Here is a 25,825-nt window from a genome sequence, read left to right as displayed (position 1 = left end):
GACACTCTCCAACCTACCTCACTTTCGTATCCTATCCTCGTAAGCAGTTAACTCCTCCAGGCTGTGCACCCCAGGCAGAGTTCCCCAGCCATGAAAGCCTGGCACCTGCTCCCCCTGGTCGCCCTCTCCCCAACAGTCTCCGCCCACCCCTCCCACCGCACCGCAGGCCGGGCGGTCGACCAACTCCCACCCATCACCACCGGCCCAACCAGCTACCCCACCACGCTCTCCACCACTTACACCTTCACCTCGTCAACGGGCTACAAAGCCCCGGGCGCCTTCCAGGTCTTCCAGACCGCTATCGAGCTGACCACCGTCACGGTAACCATCTACGAGCCGTGGCCATCACCGCCGCCGTCGTACCCCTACACCGAGACACTCACCCAGGTCTCGACCCTCTCGGCCCGCACGCTGGTGCAGTACGACCCGTCAGGGCCCTTCTCGACCTTCACCCGCTCCTCGACCGTCACCGTGCCCGCGACCTGGGTGCTGCGCGCGCCGCCCGCGCCGACGGACCTGCCCGCGGACGCGGCCCTGCCGGCGTGCGATCACGACGCGTGTGGCGGCGGCCGCCCGACGGCTGGCGCCCGGACCCGCGCTGCGAGGCCGCCGGCCTGCGCACCGCCTGCCAGGGCTGGCAGTGTCGCCTGCGCGACGGCGTCTGGTGGTGCTACAGGCGCTATGCGCTGGAGGGGGCCGACGTCGCGATGGGCAGGGTCTGCTGGGGCAATGGGACGCTGCTGGAGGAGCTGCTGGAGCCGTGCGCGCGGGGGGATGTGATGGTCGGGTGCGTGCCGTGTAAGGGGGTGGATCAGGAATGGAGGAGTTATACGCTGACGTGGGCGGACTGAGGGGAGCGGGTGTTGGTGCTATTCGAGGGGAGTGGACGGAGGGGATGGGTTCAATGATGGTCGGAGCTGTAAACTTCTTACGACTGATATGACTTCTCTCCAGGATGTGTTGGAGACAGTTTCGCATGGGATACAGGGAAAGGGGAATCCACGTAGCTGATACTCTCTAGCTAGAACACTGCCAGTTATCCGCCACCGTCTCATCCAGACCCGGCGCCTTCAGTACGGCCGTTCTCGGCCACGGACACAGCGGACGCTCGCGCCACACCGCGCCACTGTTCGGTCTCCAGCTCGTTGCCACCAGGCTATCGACCGGCCGCTGGTTTTCAACCCACTCGATCAGCGCCTGCAGGGCGTCATACCGCGGATCCCGCAACCGCCCGGGCACCGAATACCCGGTCTGGTCCATGGCGTAGATGCTGGCGGGCTGTCCGGCGCCGCCGATCATCCACGGCGCGCCCACGTCGCTGCCCCAGCAGTGGCGCATACCGGGGATCTGGAAGTACCTGAACCACGACGCCATGGCCGCCGCCGCGTCCGTCCCGTCCCCCGTCACCTGCGCCGTCCGGTTGAAGTACAGCAGCGAGCCGCGCGTGGGCAGCACGCCGTCGGCGAGGCCGTGGTACAGGATCAGCTTGCCGCCGCCGCCCCTGCCGTTGTCGCGGAAGGCGCGGATGTCGAACGCGTCGGCCGTCGCGCCGCCCGGGTCCTGCGCCACCGACTTGGCGAACACGCTGTCCGCGTCCCGGTCGCCCGCGTCGCCCAGGAAGTTGGCCGCCCACGCCTGGTCGAAGCCGCTGGGCAGGCCGGCCGTGAGGTACGCCGCCCAGTCGGCCTCGCTGCCCGGGTTGGGCCCGTGGTACACCAGCGTGCCGTTGCCGCTGCTGTCGTCGCCGAGGTAGTAGTCGCTGTACATAGCCTGCGCGGTGGTGACCTGTGCCGGGCTAAGGCAGTTGGACGGGTCGGTGCCGGGGTTGCCGCAGGTGTAGGCGGTGAAATTGGCGGCGATCAGCCTGCAGTTGTCGATGCTGATGATGCCGTCGGTAACGTGGTCGAGGCCGTCGCAGGTGGCTGCTGCGATCTGAGAGAGGAGAGTCCACTGGGCGGGTCCGAGGACCTTAGGGTCGCTTTCAGGGAGGTTGTAGCTGGCAATCTTGGTGATCCAGGGCATGAGGTGGTCCGTCTGCCATGCTGGAGCCCCTATTAGGGCACCGTCAATACTCTGTGGGTTGATCTGTATCTGCTTCAACCCCTGGCGGCCGCCAGTCGAGCACCCGCTGTAATAGGAACGGTTGAGCACAGTAGAGCCGCCGCCGAGTGCTCGGTAGAACTGCTCCGTGAGTAGCTTAGCGTAGGTAATGGAGCCGTTCATGGCGACATAGCCCCAGTCTGCTTGTGCCCGGGGGTTGTTCTTAGCCCAGTCCATAGCTGTGTCTGCCGCTGGAGATGAGATGTGCCCGGTGTCTGTCGACATGGTTGCCATGCCGTAGTGCGGCCCCGGCGTCATATCCACCCAGTTGATCCCGCCTTGGAAAGCATAGTTTCCGACGGCGAGGAATCTTCCCTGCCAGTTGGTCATGGGAAGGAAGAGCCCAAACCGGTAGGTCGAGACGTTGACGGTGACGGCGCATAGCTGCGGCAAGTTGTAGGCATAATTGGGGTATCCAAGGTCACTCGCTCCCTCGCCGTAGCAGCCGTCGTACCCGGGGCCTCCCTTGACCAGCGAGATGCTTTCGATGGTGGCAGTGTCTGGAAGAACTCCCTTAAACTGGAATGTCGATGCGGTGCATTTTCCCGAAGGGCCAATTCCAGAGCACACTGCGACTGCCCGGGCAGCGAGAGAGCAGAGAAGTGTGACCCCCGAGAAACCGAAGGCCTTCATTGCCGGAGAGAGACTGTTGAGATCTGGACTTGAATATGAAGGAAATAAGGGAAAGTATGATGTTGAGCGTGAAAAGGGGGAGACTGAAAGAAGAAAAGGGGCAAATTAGGTCGTAATTAAATCCATCCCAGGGCACTTCAAGTTGTCCTCAAGTTCTTGGGCTGAGATGCCATAAGCCACTCGCCTTTAAGGCGCCGTCCCAGCGTCGCAGCAAGCTCTCCGTTGGACATTCATTGTTTGACATAAGGTCAAGCATTGGCTCCATGTTCCCTCTCGTAACCGAGACAAGCCTCAAAGGGAACCCGCCATCCACGTCAACCTACCTGCGCACCGTTTTCAGAGCTTTTCATCCAGATCCAAGATTGGAAAAGCGCTCTGGCGGCGGCAAACATCGCACTGGGAGGGACTGGAGGGAATCACGAGGCCCCGTTGTATGTCATGCTCTCACACCCCTTTTACGCAAAAGGCGCGATCGAGACTCCCGCGTATTGGCGGTTAGACTCCGTCAACCCTGCCAGCGGACTCGTGGCATTGAGAGGAGACCCAGAACCATACGCACCTGCGTCCTTGGCCGGGAGTAAGACTTGCTGGGAGCCGAGGGTGTCAGCCTCAGCCACCCGGCGCAGGGACCTTGTGAGCACGTATGACACGGACTTGTCGGCTTAAGCGAACTTGCAGAGCCGCAGGCTCGAACCAGTTGCGAATCTGAGGACATCCAGACCAACGGCTCTTGTGACACAACAAGAGATTGTCTACAAGAACCGTCCACAGAGAACGGCTTGGCCGCTCAATGCTGAGCGCTGGGTTTTGCCCGCTTGATAGTAGAGTTCTATCCGTTCATAACCGAGGTTAGTCTCCATTCTTCTTCCCCATCTCCATGCGTTTATTATTACTACCTTCCGCTTTCCAAACTTTAGTGCAACAGCAGGTTCCCACATGACTGTCTCGAAAGCTCGTGGCCATGCACTAGCGCGCTCCTACCCAACCTCCCAGAACAGTACATATTACTATTGGGGAATGCTTACGGAATGCCTCGGCATGTGCCACATAGGACTGTGCCGCTGGCGCCGGCCATTGGACGCTCCCATTTTGCTCTGCAGCCAGTGGTGTCTGTGAGCCGGTGTGACCAAATCTCCAGAGCTCTGTATCCCGGATGGGAATCTGTTGGCGTGCGTGTTCACATTTTTTTGACTAGGTGAGGGTGGCTGGTCACGGTTGGCTGGACATAGCCTGTCACTTCGTAAGCCAATGCAAGCGGTGACACCTACCAGTTTCAGCGGGATTTTGGCTCTGAGAAGATCGGAATTGGAGTCCTTGAGCTCGACAGACGGATGGAGAAGACGGGGTTCCTGAGACCGCTGGTTGAGAATCTCGGTAATATATCTCGAAGACCCGGGGCCACGGTATCGGTGTCCTCTCGAGCATTCAGCCTGAGTTGCTGCGCGCGTTGACTTGAGCCGCCTAGCCAAGCCCATGTCACCTTCATGTTGGATATTATTTGTAGCGGCCGTATGATATGCTCGTGATTGACGCAAGAAACCGGAACATTCCCTTCTCGAGGTGCAGGTGCATGCAATCCAAGCACGCCAAGGCAACCCCGTCGAGTAGTCCAACACCTGTCCCTCGATTCAGCTGTCATCCGTACCAACGCTGGACATGTTGGTTTGCGTAATCCAAGGCGGAGTCAAGTACCGCCGCCATCCAACCTTAAGGTACAGCGGCTGCTACCTTCCCCAAGAGGCACCACCTCCCTTCTAACCATTCCATTCAGATTCCTCACGGAGTAACGTTCAGTTCCCAAGACACAAAGAACAATCAATGGCCTAGCCCAGATGTCTCGGTTGCCAGTAATCTCTGCTACGTGAGCCATCTAGGCTACGGAGTACGTATTGAGCCTGGCTCACTCCATCACCTACCCATACTTTCTTCAAGGGAAGGAAGAGGAGGAGAGGAGGAGGAATACGAAGGCATGAGTAAAGTCCGGAGTCACTAGAATACGGAGGCGACAACTTGGAAAAAGAGAAGGCAAGACGAACTAACCTAAAAAAAAAAGAAAAAAATAAAAAAAAGAAAAAAAGGGAAAAAAAAGAAAGAAAGAAAGAAAAAAGAGGGGGAAAAAAAGGCGTGTTTGCTTCCCATAACGCGTGGCAACCGGAGTCTAAGGATTGTCTCAAGTGCCACCGCACTGCTTCCTGTGCAAGACAAGTCAAAGGGTACCTTGCGACATATTGTATGGGGGACCGACTGGTCTCGATCGTTGGTATATAGCCAAACCTCACGTGCCTGGGCACATACTTCAGCTCCCACAGTACGTATTCGCACCTAGAGATTAGGTAGACTGTCTCCAGGTTTCGAACGATGCCTCTCTTCATTGCAATCTCGGGATGCTGCTGGGCATGCGAGGAAACAAGCTGCTATTCTTTGAGTCGCTGATGCTTGAGCGTGGAGCGTGCGGTATTCCGGACATTGCTCACGGGGGCACTTCCACTGGGTTCAAGCGTATGCTGTAGGGGGGCATGCACAAGGTGAAGCAGCAGTGTTGGTGGAGATAACTAAAAGTCAATTAAATTATACCTTGCGAACACGACTGAGGAAGAGACGACCGCCAAGACCTGGCCTAGGAAATTGCTGGAGACGAGCAATGGATCTGTTTTCTCAGTGTCGAAGTGCCCGTTGGCGTCGTTTTTAGCCTCCCTGGTAGCTGTCCCAGCACTGCGGGACGGGGCACCTAAAACAGCCCGCCCCAGACCACAGCTCCCTAGGTGCTTTGGTTGTTGATTGGATAACGCTACCCAACTGCCCCACGCGACACAGATGCGGGGTCCGGATTCGGCGGGGCCGCTGAAAGACAGCGGGAGCGTGCAACTGAGCGCTAGGTAGTGCACAGTACCTCCATTATCTCCGACATTGCATCACTCGGAATTCCACCTCAACCCAGGGAGCTCTGAGCCCCGACTTTGACGAATGTGACCGCCAACAGCTGGTTCTATTCCCCAGCCGTCACTGTAGCCATTCTCCGCCGACATGGCCTACATAGCACCCATCCACCGGCCCAGCAGCGCGCGGCACGCTCTGTATAGCCAACTCCTGTCGGACGAGGAAGAGAGCCTAGTGCTTGCGTAAGATCCCGAGCTCGCCAGCACCTCACCCGCCTTTGGTCCAAACTATGAACTCTGACATCCCGTGCTTAGAAGGGCGAACCGATTAGAGATATGGCGGCTTCGTGACGGCTTGCTGAACCTCGTCCACTCCAAGGTCGTGAACGGCACGATTGCCATCCTCCAGAAGCTCCGCCCGAAAGATGCGAGAACCGACCTCCTGTTTGTTGGCACCGACCGGTTCGAGTACTTCACGCTAGCGTGGAACCCAGAAACCTCACAACTAGACACAATAAATCCGTTCAATGATCCTGGCGAGCGACACATGCGAGACTCGCAGAGCCAGGACCGATGTTTGGTCGACCCGTCGGGCAGGTTTCTGGCCATGCACCTGTGGGAGGGGGTGTTGACCATCCTGCGGTTGGGGAACAGGAAGAACACGGCGACGGTGCTCGACTGGATGGGCCAGGTGCGACTCTCGGAGCTGTTCATCAAGGCGAGCACCTTCCTCTACACCGAAACAGGGCACCCGAAGATCGCCTTGCTCTACCAGAGTCGAGCCGACTCGAGCGACGCCCAACTGGCCACCTACCGGCTGACATCGGACGACCGGAATACCGAGCTCTCGCGGTTCGATCCCAATCGGGATAGGGAGATCGATGCAGAGATCCACGACCCCAGCGCCTCCATGCTGATACCCGTGCGGAAGGTCGAGGAGCAGGTCAAGCGGCACAACGTCCGAAACGTGGAGTCGGCCAAGGCGCACATCGGCGGCCTGATCGTGGTGGGCGAGACGCGGCTGCTGTACATCGACGAAGTCACCAAGACCACCGTCGAGTCCGCTCTCACCGAGGCCTCCATCTTTGTCGCATGGGCCGAGTACGATGTGAAGCACTACTTCCTGGCCGACGACTATGGAAACCTGCATCTCCTCACTCTGGAGACGGAGGACGTGGTGGTGACGGGCATGATCGTGAACCGGATCGGAAAGACGTCGCGCGCGAGCAACCTGGTGTATCTCGGCGATAACCTATTGTTCGTTGCGTCTCACTACGGTGACAGCCAGTTGTTCCGTCTGGACCTAGAAAATGACGATGCCAGACAACTCGTGCAACTCGTTCAGACCCTCCCGAACATCGGTCCGATCCTAGACTTTGAGATCATGGACTTGGGCAACCGCGGGGACGAGGGCCAGCTTGCAAATGAGTACTCATCTGGCCAGGCCCGCATCGTCACTTGCAGCGGCGTACACAAGGATGGGACGCTCCGAAGCGTGCGAAGTGGCGTTGGCCTGGAGGACGTGGGCATCCTCGCCGACCTGGAGCACTGCCGGGGGCTCTTTCCCCTCTCATCTTACGGGTCTCCCAAGACCGATACTCTGGCGGTGTCGTTCCTGACCGAGACCCGCGTGTTCAAATTTGACTCTCACGGCGATGTTGAGGAGGTAGAATCTTTCTCCGGGATGACATTCGATCAGCAGACACTATTAGCGATGAATCTACCGAAGGGGCAGCTCCTACAAGTTACGCCAGCGGCTGCCAGCCTTCTCGACGCCGAAAGCGGGGTCACGATAGCATCGTGGGCGCCAGAAGGGGAGCGGACTATCATCAGCGCATCCGCAAACCCGCGCTGGCTCTTGCTGTCTGTGGGCGGTACGGAGCTTGTGTCACTGAGCATAGCCAACGACTTTCAAACCGTCCAGGCGAAGGACATGAATCAGCAGGACCAGGTTGCTTGCATCCATGTCGCGCCCGGGCTGGACGACGTCGGCGTGGTCGGCTTCTGGACATCCGGCACAGTGTCCATCATTGACCTTCACACTCTAGAACCCATCCATGGAGAGTCGCTCCGAACATCCAAGGACGACGCCTCCATCCCTCGCGATCTCGCCCTCGTCCAGATGCTCCCGCCCAGCGCGTCCGGGCCTACGCTATTCGTTGCCATGCAAGACGGCAATGTCGTCACCTTCAACGTCTCCAAAGACCTGGCCCTGTCAGGGAGGAAACGCGTCATCTTGGGCATGCGGCAGGCCCGGTTTCACCTCCTCCCGCAGCCCGACGGCATCTTCAGCATCTTCGCCACAACTGAGCATCCCAGCCTGATTTACGGCTCCGAGGGGAGGATAGTCTACTCGGCCGTCACGGCCGAAGAAGCAACCTACATCTGCCCCTTCGACACCGAGGCCTTCCCCGACTGCATCGTCCTGGCCACGGACGCGCAGATCCGAATCTCCCAGATCGACCGCGAGCGACGCACGCACGTGAAGCCGCTGCAGATGGGCGAGATGGTCCGGCGGATCGCCTACTCGCCCCGGGAAAAAGTCTTCGGTCTCGGCTGCATCAAGCGCGACCTGGTGGCCGGCGAGGAGGTCGTGCAGTCATCCTTCAAGCTCGTCGACGAGATCATCTTCGACCGCGTCGGCCGGTCTTTCCCGCTCGGCTCGCCCTCCTACACCGAGCTGGTCGAGTGCGTCGTGCGCGCCGAGCTGCCGGACTCGTACGGCGCGCCGGCCGAGCGCTTCCTCGTCGGCACCAGCTACCTGGCGGACCCGGACCTGGGCGCCGGCACGGACGCGCGCGGGCGCATCCTGGTCTTCGGCGTCGACGCCGACCGCAACCCGTACCTGGTGCTGAGCCACGAGCTCAAGGGCGCGTGCCGCTGCCTCGCGGTCATGGACGACGGCAAGATCGTCGCCGGCCTGACCAAGACCGTCGTCGTCTGCCGCTACGAGGAGACCTCCAGCACGACCGCCGAGCTGACCCGGCTGGCCTCGTACCGGCCCTCGACGTACCCGGTCGAGCTGTGCGTCCGGGGCAACACGATCGCCGTGGCCGACCTGATGAAGTCGGTCGCGCTGGTCGAGTTCGTCCCCGCCGGGGCCGACGAGACGGGCGCCGCCGGCCCCAGTAGTAAGAGGGGGGAGGCGAAGCTGGTGGAAAAGGCAAGGCACTTTGGGAGCGTCTGGGCTACGGCGGTGAGCCACGTCCAAGATGATAGCTGGCTTGAGGCGGACGCGCAGGGCAACTTGATGGTGTTGAGGCAAAACCTGGAGGGTGTGACGGCCGAGGATAAGAAGCGGATGGAGGTGACGAGCGAGATGAATCTGGGGGAGATGGTGAACAGGATAAGAGGAATCGAGGTGGAGACGACGCCAGGGGCGATTGTCGTGCCAAAGGCGTTTTTGGGGACGGTGAGTCTACGATGCGGCGAAAGTCTCTTCGGAATGAATGAGCGTCGTTTTGCTAATACAGGACAATGGCAGGTTGAGGGCGGCATCTACATGTTCGCAACGGTTGTGCCACACGCCCAGGATTTACTCCTCCGGTTCCAGGCGAAGCTGGCTGATGTCATCAAGACGGCTGGCGGCATTGAGTTCAGGACGTACAGGGCATTCCGGAATGCGGAGCGGGAGGGAGACGGGCCCTTCCGGTTTATAGACGGGGAGCTGCTTGAGCGTTTTCTGGACGTGGATGAGGCAACTCAGGAGGTCATTTGCCAGGGCCTGGGTCCCACGGTCGAGGACATGCGGAATCTGGTAGAGGAACTCCGGCGCATGCACTGACGGGTTCGGTTTGGGAATGATCTGAAAGAGTCATTTGACCCCGGAGTTGAAATAAAGTTTTTTTCTGGGGCAATTGCCGCCTCCCGTGGCTCTTGCGGTGGTGCACCCGGTAGTGTAGAGCAAAACTGTCAGGGTCCAGCGTTGTGTGGCGATGGCCATCCTGGAAGTGACACAGTGGTTCGATGGCTCGACAAGTTAGCAGCTGCCAAGCCCTGCGGGAGAAGCCGGAGCAGCCAACGCCCAATCAGCGCCCAGGTAATTGGCCAATTTCGCCCCTGCCTCAGGCCGCAACAGCTTCCATTCTGGCCCAGTTCGGCGCCGGGAATTGTGGAAACCGGTTGCTCGGCCCAGAAACAGCGCCTTTCCTGAAAAACCTCAGTCCGGGAACTCGGCGTCGACAGCAACGACAACACCACCCGACAAACCTCCGGCGCGGATACCGCAAAGCGACGGCAATCTCCGCTCCCTGCGCCCTTCTCTCTCCTCGCTCGCCACTGCCACAATGGCGCCCCTCACGACCATGTCACGCGCGCTCGCGCGGTCCGCCGTCCGGCTACCGATGGCGACAACGACGGCTACCACAACGACGGCGATCCGGGCCGTGAGCTCGACGCCCGCGCTGCGCGACGCCGCCGCCTCCTCGACCTTCGAGAGCCCCTTCCGCGGCGAGAGCAGGACCAGCAAGGTGCCCGACTTCTCCAAGTACATGGCCAAGGGGTCCTCCAGCAGCAATGCGCTGTTTTCGTACTTTATGGTCGGCGCGCTCGGCGCCATCTCGGCTGCGGGGGCCAAGTCGACGATTCAGGGTGGGTTTATGCTTTTTTTCTTTCGTTTTGCTAGGTAATTGGGGGCAATTGGGCTTAGGGGACATTTTGGAGGTGGGGGGCGAAAGGGCGGTGGCGGTGATGGCGGTGGGATCGAGCAAAAAGTGCTGACGAAGCGTGTGTGCAACAGAGTTCCTCGTCAACATGTCCGCTTCCGCTGATGTCTTGGCCATGGCCAAGGTCGAGGTCGACCTCAATGCCATTCCCGAGGGCAAGAACGTAAGGATATTGACGGTTCCCGTTCGGAGGGCGACAGTGTGCCGCGGGTATAGCTGACGCAGAGGTCCTGCAGGTCATTATCAAGTGGAGAGGCAAGCCCGTCTTCATCCGCCACCGCACTGCCGCCGAGATCGAAGAGGCCAACAGCGTCAACGTTGCCTCATTAAGAGACCCCCAGAGCGACGAGGAGCGTGTCAAGAAGCCGGAGTGGCTCGTCATGCTTGGTATGTTATTGCTAATCCTTGCTGCGAGAGGGGACGCCGTGGACTGACTGTGCGAAAACCAGGCGTCTGCACACACTTGGGCTGCGTGCCCATCGGCGAGGCTGGCGATTTCGGCGGCTGGTTCTGCCCCTGCCACGGTTCCCACTACGATATCTCGGGCCGTATCAGGAAAGGACCCGCCCCTCTGAACCTCGAGATTCCCCAGTACGACTTCCCCGAGGAGGGCAAGCTGGTTGTTGGTTAAAGACGCCCAAAGCTCTACGCAGAGCAACACGGACAGACAGACAAGAGGGGGTGTATTAGTACAGCACGGGGTTTGGGCGAAGCAAAAGAGCGCGTTGCAGTGTTTCCAGTTGCAGCGGCCGTTGATAGACCATACACCGCGGAGCAAGCCTGACTGCTGCATGAGTTTGGGCGCATTTCCTATCCGGTCTTTTCTCTCTCTAGACCTTGTTCTCTAGCCAGTGCCAAGTTGTACAAAAGACAAGACTCAACCGAAACAGTTGTGCTGAAGCAAACGTGATCCCACCTTTTGGTGTCATCCAGCACGGCCGATCGGTGATGGACGGCGTGTTCCTTGGTTCGGCCGTGCTCATCCTACGAGGCCACCCAGGTAAACGAGAGGTCAGGAAGAACGGATTTGCGTGATGGACCGGTGATTACAATTGTGTTACCGGGGAACTGAGGACAAACAGCTTGGCCCGTGATCTCCCACTTGCGGCCAGTAGCCAGTCGATATGGCAAAGCTGGGATAGCCGCTGCCGGAAAGTCAAACTCCATCAACTTTGGTTGCGGCCTCATCGCTCAGGGACTGTAGCACAGAGCACGGGTCTCATGTACGAGGCAGGTGTCTTCACGGCGGTACTGTACACTATCTGCCGATTGAAGGTCGTGCGAAGGACCCAGATCGAGATCTCATAGCGCATTGAGATATCGGCCGCTCGCATCATGACCCCTCGGACGCTGGTCCTCGGATTCAACCTTATATGTCGATCATACATTTGGTTCAGATGACGTCCGCTCGAGCCGAGTCCAGTTTGGAAGAAACCGTACGGTGCAGGAGTTCATGCACGCTGCTGGCCCGAGACTCAGCAGGCGTCATGCTATGAGCTTGTCTCATGCATTGGGGCACTGGGATTTGGATGGCTTCTCCTCGCCTCGCTGTTGGGATCTGGTGGTCATCTTTAGATCTGAAAAGGACAAAACAACGGGCTTTTTATGCCACCGGCCGAGTCTGAGATATCGACGCCATCATGCACACGGGAAGTCGAGAGGGGTACCAAAGGCATGAACCGCCGACGAAACTCGACAGCTAGAAAAAAGCGCCATCTAGCAACAAGACACTCCGGAATATCATGTTGTTGTAAGGTGCTAGCTACCTGATCGTCCGGAGATCGGAGTCTGTTGCCAAAGCGAATCGGTATCGATCCACAAAGTCCTTTCTAAGAGCAGAAAGAGCAGCTGAACGGGTAGGCCAGGGCGATCACCGGCCAAACTGGCCGTCAACCCGAACCTTGCTCATCTTGTTTCGTCTGATGTTCGATCCCTTGAGTCGTCGCCCCGCTTCCAGCCCAAGAGACAGCATCAGGGCCAGGACGCGAGATGGCAGAGGGAAGACAAAGATTCTGTTTCGTGTGGAGAATTTTCCAGCTGACTCGGCTGGCGCCTCGAGTTACGCAACACGCAACAGCGCAGCCGGTAGTGTAGCAGAAGGGAACAAGAACTCCTAGATCCATCTCGAGAGAGATACTGGCAGGCGAGTCCTCCTCGCTTGCCTGTGTGCAGCGCGGTGACGTTTAGCGCGATTCCATGGAGGCGACAGGGGCGAGACCCCTGCCACTCAAGACCCCTGTATCTTGGCCCCTGCAGGGCGAACTAACTTTCGGCAGCGTCCCCCATTGGCTGCCGGCGATCTCGCCTGCCATCTTGCATGCGGCTCCTGCCAGGGCGCCGTGGGAGCTGAGACGTGCAGTGTGGCATGGCTCGTCTGATCTGATGGCATCCGCCAGCGCGATGTTGTTTCATGCATCGACCTACCTTAAGCGGTACGCGATGCTCGCCTACACGGGAGTCACTGCTCACTCCAATCGGTTTGTCGCGGCCGAGCGGGTATCACGCCGTCTTCCGTGCCTTCCCAGTTCGGCCTCTCGATCGCCAGGCACCAGCTGCCTTGGCGTGCGCCCAGCTCTCGCTGGCTCCCTAGGTCGTGGTTTTTGCCTGGGACGCGAACTAACGTTATGGTCGCGCCAACGGCAGTATTGACGGTTGGATCATCAACGTCATGATTGCCTCGTTGCCTAGGTTACCTGGGCCGTTGTAAACGCCATGTTGACGGTTGGAAGGGAACTCTTTCTCCAGCGGTACGATCTGTTGCAGGGCTTCCAAGGAGTGACGTCTGGAAATGGCCAGTGCAGGGCAGGGACGGACAGGGGCTGCGTGCAACAGTTCGCTAGACGATAATGCCTTCAGACACGGGGTGTGGAACGACACACACGCGAGGCATGGCCCTTCCCCGCGCTGAAGCGACCCCAGAGCGCCAGGCCTCGCCCAATGGCTGAGCATATTGGCACAACCCTTGATGAGCGCCTCCTTCCGGAGCCCAGCCTTCCCGGCGTCCCTCGTCCAGGGGAACGGCTCTGTCTCACCCACCCTCTCGACAGGGACTGCCTGGCGCCCATGTCTCCCGCTCTCTCGGATCGACAGGAACGCGCCTTGCGGGTAACGACGAGATGGGAATTCCGGGGTCCAATGTCATCCAAGCGCATCATGAGACGCCATGCCCAGCGCTGCCGGCATTTCCAGCCTCGGCCCCTGGTATCTGTCGTCCTTGCACCGCATATAAACCACCTAGCTCGTTCCGCAAACCTGAATGGTTCCTCCTCTCCCCACGCTCCTTCAGCTTCACTTTACATTCTTTACAGTTCTGTGAACTTGTCCTTTTCTTGACATTCTTTTAGTTTGATCCTTCTCTTCTCTAGGCCGGGCCTTTCTGTGTTCTTGTCCCTCTGTTTACGCTGCGTCGATCGCTACGAAGCTTTACGACACGATGAAGTACGAAACTGCTTTGGTTGCCCTCGCGGGCGTTGCTTCGGCCCGCGAGCTGCCGCTCTTTGGCAAGATGGCAAAGCGCGAGGTTCCCCAGGAGCACTCGCACCAGGCGATTGTCGCCGCCACCGACGCCGCCCTGAAGCTCAACAATCCTCTCCAGATCCAAGACGCCGTGTTTGCTCTCTTGGGCAACAAAGCTGCTGCGGAGGGCGCCCCGAATGTCGCCAATCTGGACTGCCTGCAGCAGATCGTCGCCGACCAGGCCTTTACCAACGCCAAGGCCGCTGGCGACCTCAACGGACAGATCAACGCCATCCTGTTCCGCGCCCTTGAGCGCAACACCGGGAGCGTCGGCTTGGCCAGCGTTACCTGCAACGAGACAGCCACCAACCCAGAGATCGCTAGCATCCAGCAGCACCAGGACCCTGCCTCCCCCGAGGCCTCGCAGAACGCCGACATCGAGCTGGCTGTTGCGAAGTCGCTGGCCTCGATCGGTGCGGACCCCACCCTTGCTCTCCAGAGCGCTACTTTCCCCCCTGGCCAGGTACGGAGATCGGAGTATGAGATCCAGGGGTTTCGGCCGCTAACTCGCTCTAGATCGGTGATCCGACGGCCAAGGGCAACACCTGCGACGACGCGAATGATCCGAAGGGCTGCATTTTCACCCTGAACCTCCTCACCCCTGCGGTCAGCGAGGCTGATATCCAGGCTGCCGTTGCCGGCGTGAATTCCGGTGCTGGAGCTGGATCCGCAGCTGGCAATGCCAGTGATGCCGGAGCTGGTGCCGATGCCTGTGCGTGAACAACGTCCTCCCACTAGCGAAGCGTCTTGAGACTAACTACATCACGTTCAGCAGGCAACGCTAATGCCAACCAATCCGCTGGCGCCTCGAGCGCCGGCGCTGCTGCCAACGCTACTGCTGGTGCCAACGCTGGTGCTGCTGCCAACGCCGGCCAAGCTTCCAGCGGTACCGTCAATGTGCAGACCTTCACCGGCTCCCTCGGTGGTCCCCCGCCCCCGGTCGAAAGCACCGCCGGCGCGGCCCGCCCTTTCTCGGTCAACGGCGACACTTTCCTAAACGAAGGCGCGGCCATCCAGCGCTCGTGCGCTGTGCAAAAGAACGCTTGCGCCAATGCCGCCAACTCGGGCCAGCTCCAGGGCGGCACGGCCCAGTGCGATGCCCAGGAAGCCCAGTGCCTGGCCGCCGCCAACGCGAAGAAGGCGCGCCGCTCGGCCGCCTCCCGCCGCTCGGCCGCCGCCCGTCGCCAGGCTGGCGCACTCGACTTTGGTAGCTGCGGCAGCCCGGCCATTCAGTTTGCCGCCGGTCTGGATGGCCGCAAGGAGGAGAGCTTCCAGAACGTGAATACCAAGGACTTCAACCACGGGTCGGCGCTGAACATCAAGGTCATTGCCGACTTCACCTGCCAGCGCCTGCAGAGCACCTGCAAGGCTTCGGACGCGACGGTCCAGGCGTGCCAGCAGGCATCTCAGGCTGCTCAGGCGGCCTCGGGACAGGCTGCCGCGGATGCGTTCAACTCGGCCCTCGGTGTGTCGGCTTAAATTAGTTGTGATTAGCGCGGCCTATCGAGTGGGAGTGGCGTTTGTGCGATGCGATGATATTTGTTAGCGATGAATGGAAATGGAAGGAAGGTTTTTGGGTTTTAACTGTCCGTTCCTGTGACATATCGGTGCGTTGGTCTGATGGGCAATGACAAGCTGCATTCATATGCATGGCTCCAGTGCTGTAGTTCTCGTCTCGTCTCTAGATACCCACAAACCACCCAACCTCCCCATCTCCCACTAACATAGGCTTTCCAACCTTTACCAAGTTGACTCTTATCAACAAGCCGTGACAACGGCAAACCCCGAGTCGCCCCTTAACATGGGAGACGGTAATCGCGTCCAGACCAGGACTGCCAAACCCTTCACCACTCAGCCGCAAGTCAAGCGCCAGTACCGGCCGCTAACTCTCACCCGTTGCCTGGTCGTTGACCTTCCCCCCAAACATCCCCAAAGAACTCTGATTCCCCGCCATGGGGTAGGGCAGATAATCGGAGACAGCTGCAAACATCATGACCACCGCTCCCCTTACTATTCCCACGGACAGAACCAAACTGCCTTCCTCAAGCCGGTAGACTGAACAGATGACACCCCGCCAACGGGCTCCTTGACGACTGCTGCCCTCCTACCGCCTTGGACGCCTGGCAGGAGCCAACCATACCACGGTGCGGGCTCGCAAGCGAGTCGTGTCGCCTTGCCAGCTCCGGCAGATCTGAGCTGTTGGCGCATGGCATCGCGCGTGATGGAATCCCTACCCAGAGGAGTCTTCTGCCAATTTTCCCAGCTCCCAAGTTCGGCTGGGGACTTGGCTGGCTGAAGCTGAAGCCAAAGCCGAAGCCGATGGTGTGAGCCTGAGTTGCTCAACACACTCTGCACAGCATCAACCTGCCTACCTACGTTAGCACCCAAGCATGGAATCCGCTAAATTACCCACATGAGACAGCGATGCGATGCCTCACCCGCCCTCTACGCTAAATCTACCGGAAACACTTCGTTTCTGTATGCGTCCTCAGGGGCAGGCAAGAAGTCCAGGTAGGTTAACAACCCCACCGTGACAACACCTAACGCACGGGGCTCCCCAGCCGAAGCCGGAAAACGGCAAAAACACGCCTCCAACAGCGAAGGCTAACACCCGATGCGCCGTGCAAGCAGGCAAATCTACCCGAAACATCCCGCGCTGGACAGCCGCGGCGGCGGCAGCGGCGGCGGCTATTCTCCCGGAGACGGCAACGCGTCGATCAGGGCAGGTGGACAAGCGAAGGACAGGAGCTGCGAATCGGACTCGCAGATGCTTGCTTCTTTACAGCACTTAGCGAACAACAGGCTCAAGGAGGTATGGGCATGCTTGCGCACCGGAGAACAATAGGAGTTGTGAATCGAAGCAAGAACTGCATGCTTGGGATGTACGCTTTATTGTACCTACAGATATGTTGCTGGTGAACTATGTACATCCGCTGTATGTATCCGCTGAATGGACAAAGGATGCGCTCTAACATGCTGTAATCTAGGTACTGCAGGAAAGTGTGCAGAGTTTGTGTGTCTCCTCTCGTATCCAAGGTTTGCTTCAAGCATCAAAACATCTCCCACAGGGCCGGCGGCAGCGGAGGCAGCGTGCCCGGCTTGTGCCGCGGGCCTGACTGCTTCTGCTTGACCCCGACGTAGATGACGCGCCTGGCAGGAGTGCCAACCATGACCGACTTGGAGTCGAGGCCGTAGTAGTCCGAGATGGAGTGCGTGAGCCATCGCCTGGGGAATAAGAAATGTGTGAGCAGCCAGGAGAAACGAATCAGGAAGAAAAGAGACGGGAAAACAACCAGGAAGCGAAACGAAATGAGAGGGGGAAAGGCCAGAAATGAACCAACTTAAACGCCCCACCGGCTCCATCGTCCATCTCCTCGAGCACCATGCCCATCTCTTGGTCTTGCCCCGCCACTTGCCTCTGCGCTTCCTTCCGTGGCTTGCCGTCCCTCATGCGCCCATTGCGGGCCACAGAGACGATCTCGTCGTCCTCGGTGCCCGTCTCATCGCTGCTGTCACCGCAAGGATCTCCATCCGCTTTGGCGGCGTCTTCCGTCGGGCAGGCGGCCGCCGCAGCCAGCCCGCACTCGACCACAAACCGCCGCACGGGCTCCTCCAGCATCCGCAACCATGTCCTGAGCGCGGGGACGCGCTTAGCGGCCGCGCGCAGGGCCCGCACGACGTGGGCCCCAGGGTCGGGCGTCTGAATTCGACGTTGATGCTCCGCCTCGACGCGCTCGCGCAGGCCCCTATCCCAGTGGTGCGCGAGCTGGTACTGAACGGGCTCCAGGACGGGGTAGGTCGGGCTGATCTGCCAGTCGGATGGTGACGGCGGCTGCACGTTGGGGACGTGCATGAGGCGATCTGACCACGCAGGCGCGCAGCGTGGGCAATTGATTAGCAAGCGGACATCTTTTTGGGGGCCATCTCCCTCCCTGGAAAGGAGACCGCAGAGAGGGTTACCGTTCTCATAGCGTCGCCGCTGCCGAGTGCCCTCCTTGCCCTTGAGCAGCGCATCACGCCTCCTCAAGCTGTCTCGTCGGGAGGGCGGCTGGCGCGGCGGCGCGATGCTAGCGCCGTAAGCATCATCTGCGCTGCGGCTGAACGCGACACGGCGCAGTCTCACGTGCCTGTCAGCGCCGTTGTCCGGGTATCCGGACCCGTTGCGGTCGCCGTCGAGAGGGATGGCAATCACGTTTCCGGTGCCGCGGGCAGCGGGCGCAACGTTCATTGAACCGAGCACATTTGAGGCCCACGACCCAACATCTATGGTCACCGTCGAGGCATCAGAAAGCGAGTGCTGATGCAGCGCATGAGGAGGGTGGGCTGGCGGGGGCTGCTGAGGTTCTTGCGGTTCTTGGGACTGATGCTCGTCGCCGTCCTCATCGGAACTCGCAGGGGCACGCGTGACGGCCATTGGTTCGCGGACTGCTCTCGGACAGGGACGGAAGACGCTGTGCTATAGAGATGCACGCAAAAATCGGAACGGGTAAAGGGGTATGGGCGTCTCGGCCGCGACCGCGTAAAGTGGAAACGGAGTCTCCACGGTCTTGGAACCGCGGGGCTGATCTTGCGCTTATCTCCCCTGAGGAGTGACAAAGACGAAAGGGGGTCCTTAGGTTTAGGCGGGAAGGAAGACAACAAGAAAACACATCAGCGAAACAAGAAGAGAAGAGGAGAAGCCCTCAGCCCTTCTCTTGAACTCAGGGCCAATGCTGCCAGCGGAAGGAAGGGACTGAGATGACGGCGGGGAAGTGGCAGGCGCCGTCGCCGTCGTTGCCGATGACACACTCAGACGGCGCTATCGATTGCACCCCGGCTCTGACCAATCAGAGGCTCAGAACAGGCACGCCCCCGGATGTCTCCTGCTCAGCAGCCGTTGCGTCTGTGTTATCCTGGCGGAGGCACTGTACGGAATACAGGCGATCAGCCTGGTTTCCGTTCTTGGGATGCAAGAAAGTGTTCAATGGCCAGCAAATTCAAATCGCCGTGGTGGTATCCCTAACGTGCATCCTCCAAACTCCCAAAAAATCTCAGAATCCCTGCTGCCCCCTCGTCATAACCCTTGACGCCCCTGGATCCTTCGCGGCCGCCGGCTTGCGTCAGGACCATTTGTTCTGGCTCAGTCCATTAAGGCTCTTCCTCAACGGCGGTCTCGCATTCTTAGCCTCCGGCGCAGGCGTACCCTCTTTCCCCTTCTCCTTTTCCTTCCCGGCCTTCTCGCTCTCACGCTCACTCTTCGCTTCCCCGTCCTCAATATCCGCTAGCCTTTCCATCCCCACCGGCCGGCCCCTCAAGAACTGAACCACTCTGGCAACCTCCACGCTCGGCCTCCCAGATTCGACCGCGGAGAAATTACCCAACCTCGACTTCCGCTTGCCGCTCCCCCGGTTCCCGTCGCTGAGCGGGGAGAATAGTCTGGTCAGCGGAGACGGACGAGAATCGCTCGGTTCTTCGGTCCCGCTTGCGCGACGTCGGCGCCTGAACACGGCAAAGGAGACGGCGATCAGCGCGATAGCTGCCACGCCCCCCACGACGGGACCGGCCACCCAAGCCATCGATGGTGTACCATCGCCAACTCCTTGGCCCGCCGCCTCGGGACCTGACGCCGCCACCGAGGAGGCCAGGGTTGGGCTGGTATGAGGAAAAATGAACGGGAGTGAATTTATGGCTAGTGACGAAGACGGTGTAATCACCAGGCCGGTTGTCTGGATGGTAGGAGAGTTGGAGGTCAACGTTGAAGTCGTCGGCATTGAAGTAGGGCTGGCCGGTGAAGCGGATGCCGTTTCCGGGACAGTTTCTGTGCTACCGCTGGGCGGAGTGAAAAACACGGCCCCACCGGAGGCGCTGGTTGACGAAGAGGACAGTGGGAGGGTAGACACCCCCGGACCCGACGATGCAGGAGGAGCCGGTGTTGCTGCCAAGCTGCTTGAAGAGGACGGGCTGACAGAAGAGTCAATGGGGTTTTCCGCTGCAGCGACTGTCACCATGGCAGAGTCGGTGCGTTGGTCTGCCGCGACGGCACTGGAGTTAGTCACGGTCGTCTTGAGGTAACAGTTCTTGAACCCGAGGTTTTGGCTTGGATCGAACGACAAGGCGGCGCAGCCGGTAGTTGACGCGCACTGTCCCATGCAGTCCTGGAAGGTAGGGGCGTAGTTCTGGCTGATGTCGTTGCCGTCGATGATGAAGCCGCACAGCGTGGTGAAGCTCGTCCCAAGGGCCTGCTGCGCTCCGTTCAGCGTTGGGCAGTTCGAACTGGCGCCTGGAAACTGGCCGATTGCTGATTCAATCCTGCGGGATGGGCGCTGCGCTTCAGGCCGCAATCTGGCCTTTAGGGTGCAGCGTCCGGCGTCGAAAGAGACGGCATCGCATTTCGGATGGAAGGAGGAGCAAAGGTCAACGCACGCCGTGAGGTCGCCGGCGCTTGGTCTACTGAGGACATCGCCCCCAAGGTCGGTGTTGCACAGGACAGTAAAAGACTGATCGGTTCCGATGGTCGTCCCATTTCCGCCGGGGCAAGGGGTCTTGTTCTGCCTCCGTTGCACGCCGCCCCTTTCGACAACACGCAATTCTCGTGGCCACATCGTGAGACCAAACCTGCTGGTGACGATGCAGACGGCGTCGTGAGAGTAAATCGGGAAGTGATGATCGGGACAGTGCGGTGACTAAAGAACAGGCATTGTAACAACCCAAAGCGGACATGCTAGGACCGGAAACTGCAGAAAGCAGGGCAGAGCCCGACAACAGCAGAGGAAACGGTTATAATGAGGTCCACCCAGGAGGTGAAGGAAACGGCGCGAATGAAGCCCGCGACGCATATGCTCGGCGGATCACTCGCGCACGGAAGAACCTGATCGACTGCATGCTTGCGAAAAGCCGAGCGGTGCCGTTTGGAGTGCGCCTTGAGAAGCAGACGAAGTCATTCAGCCCGTGGCTGAGCAACGACATCGAAGTGCTCTTGGCAGTGCCCTCGGCAGCGCATCCTGTGTGGCGGTTAAAGTGTTGCTTGGACGGGGGTTGAGACGTCGTGTCCCAGGGACGAAGATCAATGCGGCGAGCCGCACCGCTTCTGGATTGCAGCCGCGCTGTTCAGACAACGCATGTCCAACCGGAAAAATGTCCACAAGAAAATGCCCGGCGTTCCGGTGATTGACCCGCGGCCGGAGAATAATGAGGGCGGTTTGATGTTTGGGGCCGTTCAAGAGGAAGCAAGAGTAAGTAAGGCGCGGGAAGACACAGGAATCTTTGCCTGTGATGCGAATGGGAAAAAGGGGTAGGGGGAGGGGAGTTGGGGTTGTCAGCAACGATGTACCATATCTCTGGAACACCCACCGGGCCCGACCACGGTCACCGTACTAGGTGTTCCAGACATGAAAAAGATGCAACATTCGGTAGGCGTGCAGTGATGTAGAACAGCAACCAAGCGCAATGCAGTCGCACTTCACTGGCATGCAGTCACACCCCGTCTTCGCATCCCTGCAGCGGATGCCCTGCTCGGACAGGCTTCCCCAGAAAGATCGGATGCGGCACCCGGGGGGGTTCCTGAACATGGCCCCTGAGGGACAAGGAAGCGCATGTTGCGGACCCTGGCTTTGTTGTCCTCCGCGCTCTGACCAGAAGCGCGATCGGGCAGCGTATTGATGCGGCTCAGCAGAAATATCTCGAAACAGACAGAAGCTTGCCGGCGGATGGCGACTCAGCGTCGGATCACGCGTTCCCGATGGCAGGCGGTCGCGCCGTCAATGTTGACAGGCGTCTACATGTCTTGAGGATTCGCATTGGAGTGAGACGAGCGTCAGGTCTCGCCCAGCTAAGCAATGTTTGCCCTAACAAACATCAGCCGCGAATATCCCTTAGAGCAAACCCATTTGAGCATGGGAAGGGGAGCGTACTCACTCAAGGTTTCCCGTTTCAATGCCTGAGCAGGAGCCAGACGAGGCCCCATCAAATCCAGCATAATAACCGCCCAAGGCCATCCCTGTATTGCCTCCTTTCAGGCAGAGGGCCACGTAGTCGAGGACCGATCCTTCGGCTTGAATGTTACTGCCATCCAGAGCCGAGAGAAGGTGTCTCGGTCTCTGATGCTTCAATACGGAATATCCTTCCGGTTCACCTAGCCCCGGTTGGTATCGTAGTTGCGGTGGGGATCGCCAATGCCGCCAGGCCGCAGCAGCGGGGTCGTGTCAAAGGCGGCATCGCTCTCCTGGCGGTCCAGAATTGTCTGCAAGTCGGACAGGTCGCTCGCGTAGATCTCCGGGTGCGACGTGTACCGGCCCGGTGTGTCGTCATCGAAGCCGTTAGCATGCAGATGCGACCGACCCAGGATCGGCGACGGCGACTTCGGAGTCTCGGAGCGGCGAGCGTGGGCCTGAACCTCGTAGTAGACGGCCAGACACAGGAGGATACCCTGCATGGTAGCCGTCAAGACGAAGATGCCCCACGAGCTCCAGCCGGCCCAGCCGAGGCGGGCAAACAAGCTCGCGGCGAAGACCAAGCCGCCCGGGGTCTGGATGCACATCATCGGAATGCTGAGGCTACCGACATGCTTGAGGTGATACGTGGTCCAGATCTGCGGAATGTACTGCACAGCGGCGAGAAGGGCCGCCATGACGCCGAGCACATTAGCCCAGATGGCGAGGTGTTCCTTGGCCGTGGTAGACAGGATCCCAGTCACGACGATGACGGCGAGACCGTGCAGCAAGGTGAGCGACGCCACCAGCAACGCGGTCTGCCATCTCGGGGATTCTCCCTCCAGCTCTTCATTTTCGGCATCGTAGACAGCATGGTAGCGGAAAAAGACGAGAAACAGGACGAAACTGGGGATAATCAGTCAGCGGAAGTTGCTCGCACAGCCATCCAGCAACCAGGCCAGCCATCAAGGTACTCACATGAAGGTGAAGCAAATCCACTGGACGCCAAGCTGGGCAATACCGAGAAGGCCGGCGACACAGTGGAAGGCTTCGAGCTCCTTGCAGCAAGCGACATCCTGGCGGGACTTGGGGAGAAGGAGGATGTTTGCAAAGGCGGAAGTCGCGGAAGTGGTACCGAGGAGGACAAAGTAGGGCGAAATGCCCTCGGAAGTGCGGCGCTTGATGATGCGGACGTGCTGCGGGAGGTAGCTGATGAGCAACCCAATGAGGATAACGCTGCAAAGCTGTCAGCAGAAGCAAAGAGCGCCCGCGATGTTTCCATTCAATCGCACATCGAGACGATGAGGTTAGCAACGCTCAGATCGCGAAGCTCCTCGCAGCGGTCCTCGGCAGTCGAAACTTCCATCTCGAACATGATGAATTGGTTGAAGTCACAAGGGAAAAGGCGTAAACGGGCGGAAGGCGAAGTGCTTTGCGATGGAACAAGTGTGGAAGCTTCCGTTGCGCAGTCGAAAAGTTCGCGAGCGACTTCCAGGTTGCAGTTGAGAGAGGAAGTCCGGCTGAACAATCGCGCTGTCAGTTGCAAGGATGGCTGTGCACAGGTTCCCGGTCTGGCATAAGGTGACCTACCTGGTTGGGCACTGGAAGGCGCGATGCAGATTGGGGTGTGGGTCCTTCCCGGCGCTGCAGAGCGGATCGCCCCACACAAGAGAGCGCGCCGCCTGGCCGCCAACGCGGACGGGATGGATTCCACTGCACTAAGGCACCTAACCTTACACTAGTGTATGTGACGGTGACGAGTGGGGGCATCGATCCATGAAAAGGCGAACCTGGAAGTTGGGAAGCAAGGCTGATGAGGTGCTACACAGCAAAAAGATCCATCTACCTCTATTCACACGTTCGCCTTTCAGGGAGATCCGCACACCGACGGGCTTCTCCCTCGTCACCGCGCCCAGCAGTCGCACCGTTTACTCAACTTAGGTACAGTACCTTGCAACTGTCCGCCGGGGGCCGTTGTTATCTGAACGGTAATGCACCTCAACTCTGCGCGTGCTTACCACCAACTGTTCCGCTCAGATGGCGGTCTCGTGGGTAATTGTATATACCTACATTGGAATCATTATCGCCGTAACGAGGCTCCACTTCAAGTGGTTCAGCTTCGACGTGTCTACCAGGCTTAGCAGTGACACGGGTGCTTTGAGCACTGGAGCAGGGTACTACCGAGATAAGGACCGATATTACTGCGTGCTGCGTATTCCACCGCAGGCGGGACATTCTTCCACTTCCGCCCCATATTCGTTAGGAAAAGGTCAATCCTCTAAGACGTAGTGTGCCCTCCCTTTTCCAGGCCCCTCCCACAGACTTTGTGCAAGCTGCAATACCTTACTCCCAAGTGAACGAAGAAGTGGATGCAGGTTGCAGGCCCACCGAGCCGTGGGATGTGGGGCCCCGCCAGCTGTTTGATCCCCACACACCTCCCGAACTTTGTTGCCCAGAACTTACGGATGGTAACGGTGCAAGAGGTCGGCTTGTTGAACTCCAGCTTCCTGCGACCAAAAAGGGACAGGTTTACCAGGAAGCCATGCCTGTGTTTCCAGATAGCCACACAACGAAGAATATCAGGTCTGGATGATGGATCCGCCCTCCGTCAACCTCGTCGCCTCCACCAGCAATCCCGACGGGCACCTCCGTCCCAGGAGGAATGAGGCCCGCACCCGGCACTCGTTCTTCAAAACCGTACAATGGTATGTTTAGTCTCCTATGTCGAAATGACCAGCTGCTCACACTCCCACAGGTCCGCTGATGGCACGACCCTTTTCACCTCATCGTACTCGAACCGCATCTGCGCTTTTGTTCTACCCGAGACCCTGCTTGAACCTCGTCAGTCACCCGTAAATCTCACCGCCCACGGCACGCTCACCTTGCCCGAGCCGACAAGTGCCATTGCCCCCTGCCCCTACTTCGCCCTCGAACAGCCCTCAACCCAGGTCCTGCTCACCGCCAGCACTGACCATCCCATCCACCTCCACCACGCCTTTCCCCCATCACCATCCTCAGCGTCATCACCTCTATCTCCCACATCACCACCCGCATCACCCCCCTCCTCGTCCGACGACAACCCCGACCCGCCCCCGCCGCAACCACCCCCGCTCGCATCCTTCCACCTCGTCAAGCGCGAGACCGAAGCCTACCTGCCCGTCGCCTCCCTGCTCTGGCCGGCCCCGGGCACGCACTTCGTCGCCGGCACGACCAACCGCATCGCCCTCTTCGACGTCTCCCGCCCGGACGCCCTGCAGCCCGCCCCGCTGCTCTCGATCCCGACCATCCCCTCCACCCGGCACCTCGCCAAGGGCGGCGGCGTCGGCATGCGCGGCACCGTCTCCGCGCTGGCCGCGCAGCCTCTCGTCGACGGCGGCGGGTGGGGGGGGCTGCTCGCCGCCGGCACGTGGACGAGGAGCTTGGGCTTGTACGATCTGGCCAGGAGCGGGGAGTGCGTGGCGACGTGGGGCGTTGCCGGCGCGGCGGCGGAGGCCGGGGTCGGCGGGAAGGGGGTGGTGCAGGCTTTGTGGTCGCCCTGCGGCCGGTATTTGGTGGTGAATGAGCGCGGCGCGACCGGGCTGTTGGTGTATGACCTGCGGGGCACGCATCGGTTGCTGGGGTGGCTGGAGGGGAGGGATGGGAGGACAAACCAGCGGCTGAGCTGCGATGTGTTCCCTGGGGCTGAGGGGACAGGCGGGTTTGAGGTGTGGGCGGGGACAAAGAATGGTGGGGTGGTTGTTTGGGAAGGGGTTGGCAATCAGGAGGGTGGTGTCCGGCCGTCGTGGGACTGGAAGGCCCATGGCTCGGCGGTAGGGGCAACGGCGATGCATATGAGCGGGTCGGTGGTTGCGACCTGCTCGGGATCGTGGGAGATTGTGGATCCGGAGGTCGACACTTCTGAGAGCTCCGACAGCTCCGGCAGCTCCGACAGCTCAGACAGCTCGGATGAATCGGGATCAGAGAGTAGCGCAGCGGTTCAGAGAACCTCGAAGCCGCGCGTGGTGGTTCGGGAGACGAGCCTTAAGGTTTGGAGTCTGGGCTCTGGTCTCCCAGCTCGGACCGAGAGAGAAAGTCCCGATGACCGATGAAGGTGAGAGCGCGCTTCGATAACAGCTTCGCGACGGTCTCA

At 59.7% G+C, this 25,825-nt stretch overlaps 9 protein-coding genes across 9 annotated transcripts; 5 read left to right on the top strand and 4 right to left on the bottom strand.

The window, feature by feature from the left end:
- Positions 1–90: 90 nt before the first annotated feature.
- Positions 91–851, top strand: THITE_2087862 (uncharacterized protein; the record flags this gene model as incomplete). The annotated part of the gene is made up of 2 exons (XM_003652676.1): positions 91–659; positions 716–851. The coding sequence occupies 2 exons, from the start codon at positions 91–93 to the stop codon at positions 849–851; spliced, it is 705 nt and encodes a 234-aa protein (XP_003652724.1).
- A 172-nt stretch (positions 852–1,023) lies between these two features.
- On the bottom strand, positions 1,024–2,550 carry THITE_2015229 (uncharacterized protein; the record flags this gene model as incomplete). The annotated part of the gene is made up of 1 exon (XM_003652675.1): positions 1,024–2,550. A coding segment is annotated over one exon (1,527 nt), but the record flags the coding sequence as incomplete, so codon positions are not given.
- A 3,037-nt stretch (positions 2,551–5,587) lies between these two features.
- On the top strand, positions 5,588–9,537 carry THITE_2114471 (uncharacterized protein). Its single transcript, XM_003652674.1, has 2 exons — positions 5,588–5,844; positions 5,917–9,537. Exons 1-2 carry the CDS (start codon positions 5,758–5,760, stop codon positions 9,391–9,393), a joined length of 3,564 nt encoding a protein of 1,187 aa, XP_003652722.1. The 5' UTR covers positions 5,588–5,757; the 3' UTR covers positions 9,394–9,537.
- A 230-nt stretch (positions 9,538–9,767) lies between these two features.
- THITE_2077933 (uncharacterized protein) lies at positions 9,768–11,138 on the top strand. The gene is made up of 4 exons (XM_003652673.1): positions 9,768–10,199; positions 10,348–10,436; positions 10,510–10,660; positions 10,723–11,138. Exons 1-4 carry the CDS (start codon positions 9,896–9,898, stop codon positions 10,902–10,904), a joined length of 726 nt encoding a protein of 241 aa, XP_003652721.1. The 5' UTR covers positions 9,768–9,895; the 3' UTR covers positions 10,905–11,138.
- Positions 11,139–13,706: 2,568 nt separating this feature from the next.
- On the top strand, positions 13,707–15,268 carry THITE_34021 (uncharacterized protein; the record flags this gene model as incomplete). Its single annotated transcript, XM_003652672.1, has 4 exons — positions 13,707–14,252; positions 14,306–14,422; positions 14,451–14,533; positions 14,602–15,268. 4 exons carry the CDS (start codon positions 13,707–13,709, stop codon positions 15,266–15,268), a joined length of 1,413 nt encoding a protein of 470 aa, XP_003652720.1.
- A 1,468-nt stretch (positions 15,269–16,736) lies between these two features.
- Positions 16,737–18,545, bottom strand: THITE_2114461 (uncharacterized protein). Its single transcript, XM_003652671.1, has 3 exons — positions 17,750–18,545; positions 17,131–17,650; positions 16,737–17,014 (listed from the first exon to the last, which is right to left on the bottom strand). Exons 1-3 carry the CDS (start codon positions 18,201–18,203, stop codon positions 16,840–16,842), a joined length of 1,149 nt encoding a protein of 382 aa, XP_003652719.1. The 5' UTR covers positions 18,204–18,545; the 3' UTR covers positions 16,737–16,839.
- THITE_2114458 (uncharacterized protein) lies at positions 18,546–20,457 on the bottom strand. Its single transcript, XM_003652670.1, has one exon. The coding sequence runs from the start codon at positions 20,368–20,370 to the stop codon at positions 18,889–18,891; it is 1,482 nt and encodes a 493-aa protein (XP_003652718.1). The 5' UTR covers positions 20,371–20,457; the 3' UTR covers positions 18,546–18,888.
- A 1,241-nt stretch (positions 20,458–21,698) lies between these two features.
- Positions 21,699–23,270, bottom strand: THITE_2114456 (uncharacterized protein). The gene is made up of 3 exons (XM_003652669.1): positions 22,989–23,270; positions 22,675–22,932; positions 21,699–22,602 (listed from the first exon to the last, which is right to left on the bottom strand). The coding sequence occupies exons 1-3, from the start codon at positions 23,069–23,071 to the stop codon at positions 21,900–21,902; spliced, it is 1,044 nt and encodes a 347-aa protein (XP_003652717.1). The 5' UTR covers positions 23,072–23,270; the 3' UTR covers positions 21,699–21,899.
- Positions 23,271–24,210: 940 nt separating this feature from the next.
- On the top strand, positions 24,211–25,784 carry THITE_2077926 (uncharacterized protein; the record flags this gene model as incomplete). Its single annotated transcript, XM_003652668.1, has 2 exons — positions 24,211–24,401; positions 24,452–25,784. The coding sequence occupies exons 1-2, from the start codon at positions 24,286–24,288 to the stop codon at positions 25,782–25,784; spliced, it is 1,449 nt and encodes a 482-aa protein (XP_003652716.1). The 5' UTR covers positions 24,211–24,285.
- Between the last annotated feature and the right edge of the window lie 41 nt (positions 25,785–25,825).

The sequence above is a fragment of the Thermothielavioides terrestris genome, chromosome 2 (assembly GCF_000226115.1).
Source record: "Thermothielavioides terrestris NRRL 8126 chromosome 2, complete sequence".
NCBI lineage: Eukaryota > Fungi > Ascomycota > Sordariomycetes > Sordariales > Chaetomiaceae > Thermothielavioides > Thermothielavioides terrestris.
This window is presented reverse-complemented; position numbering and strand designations above follow the sequence as displayed.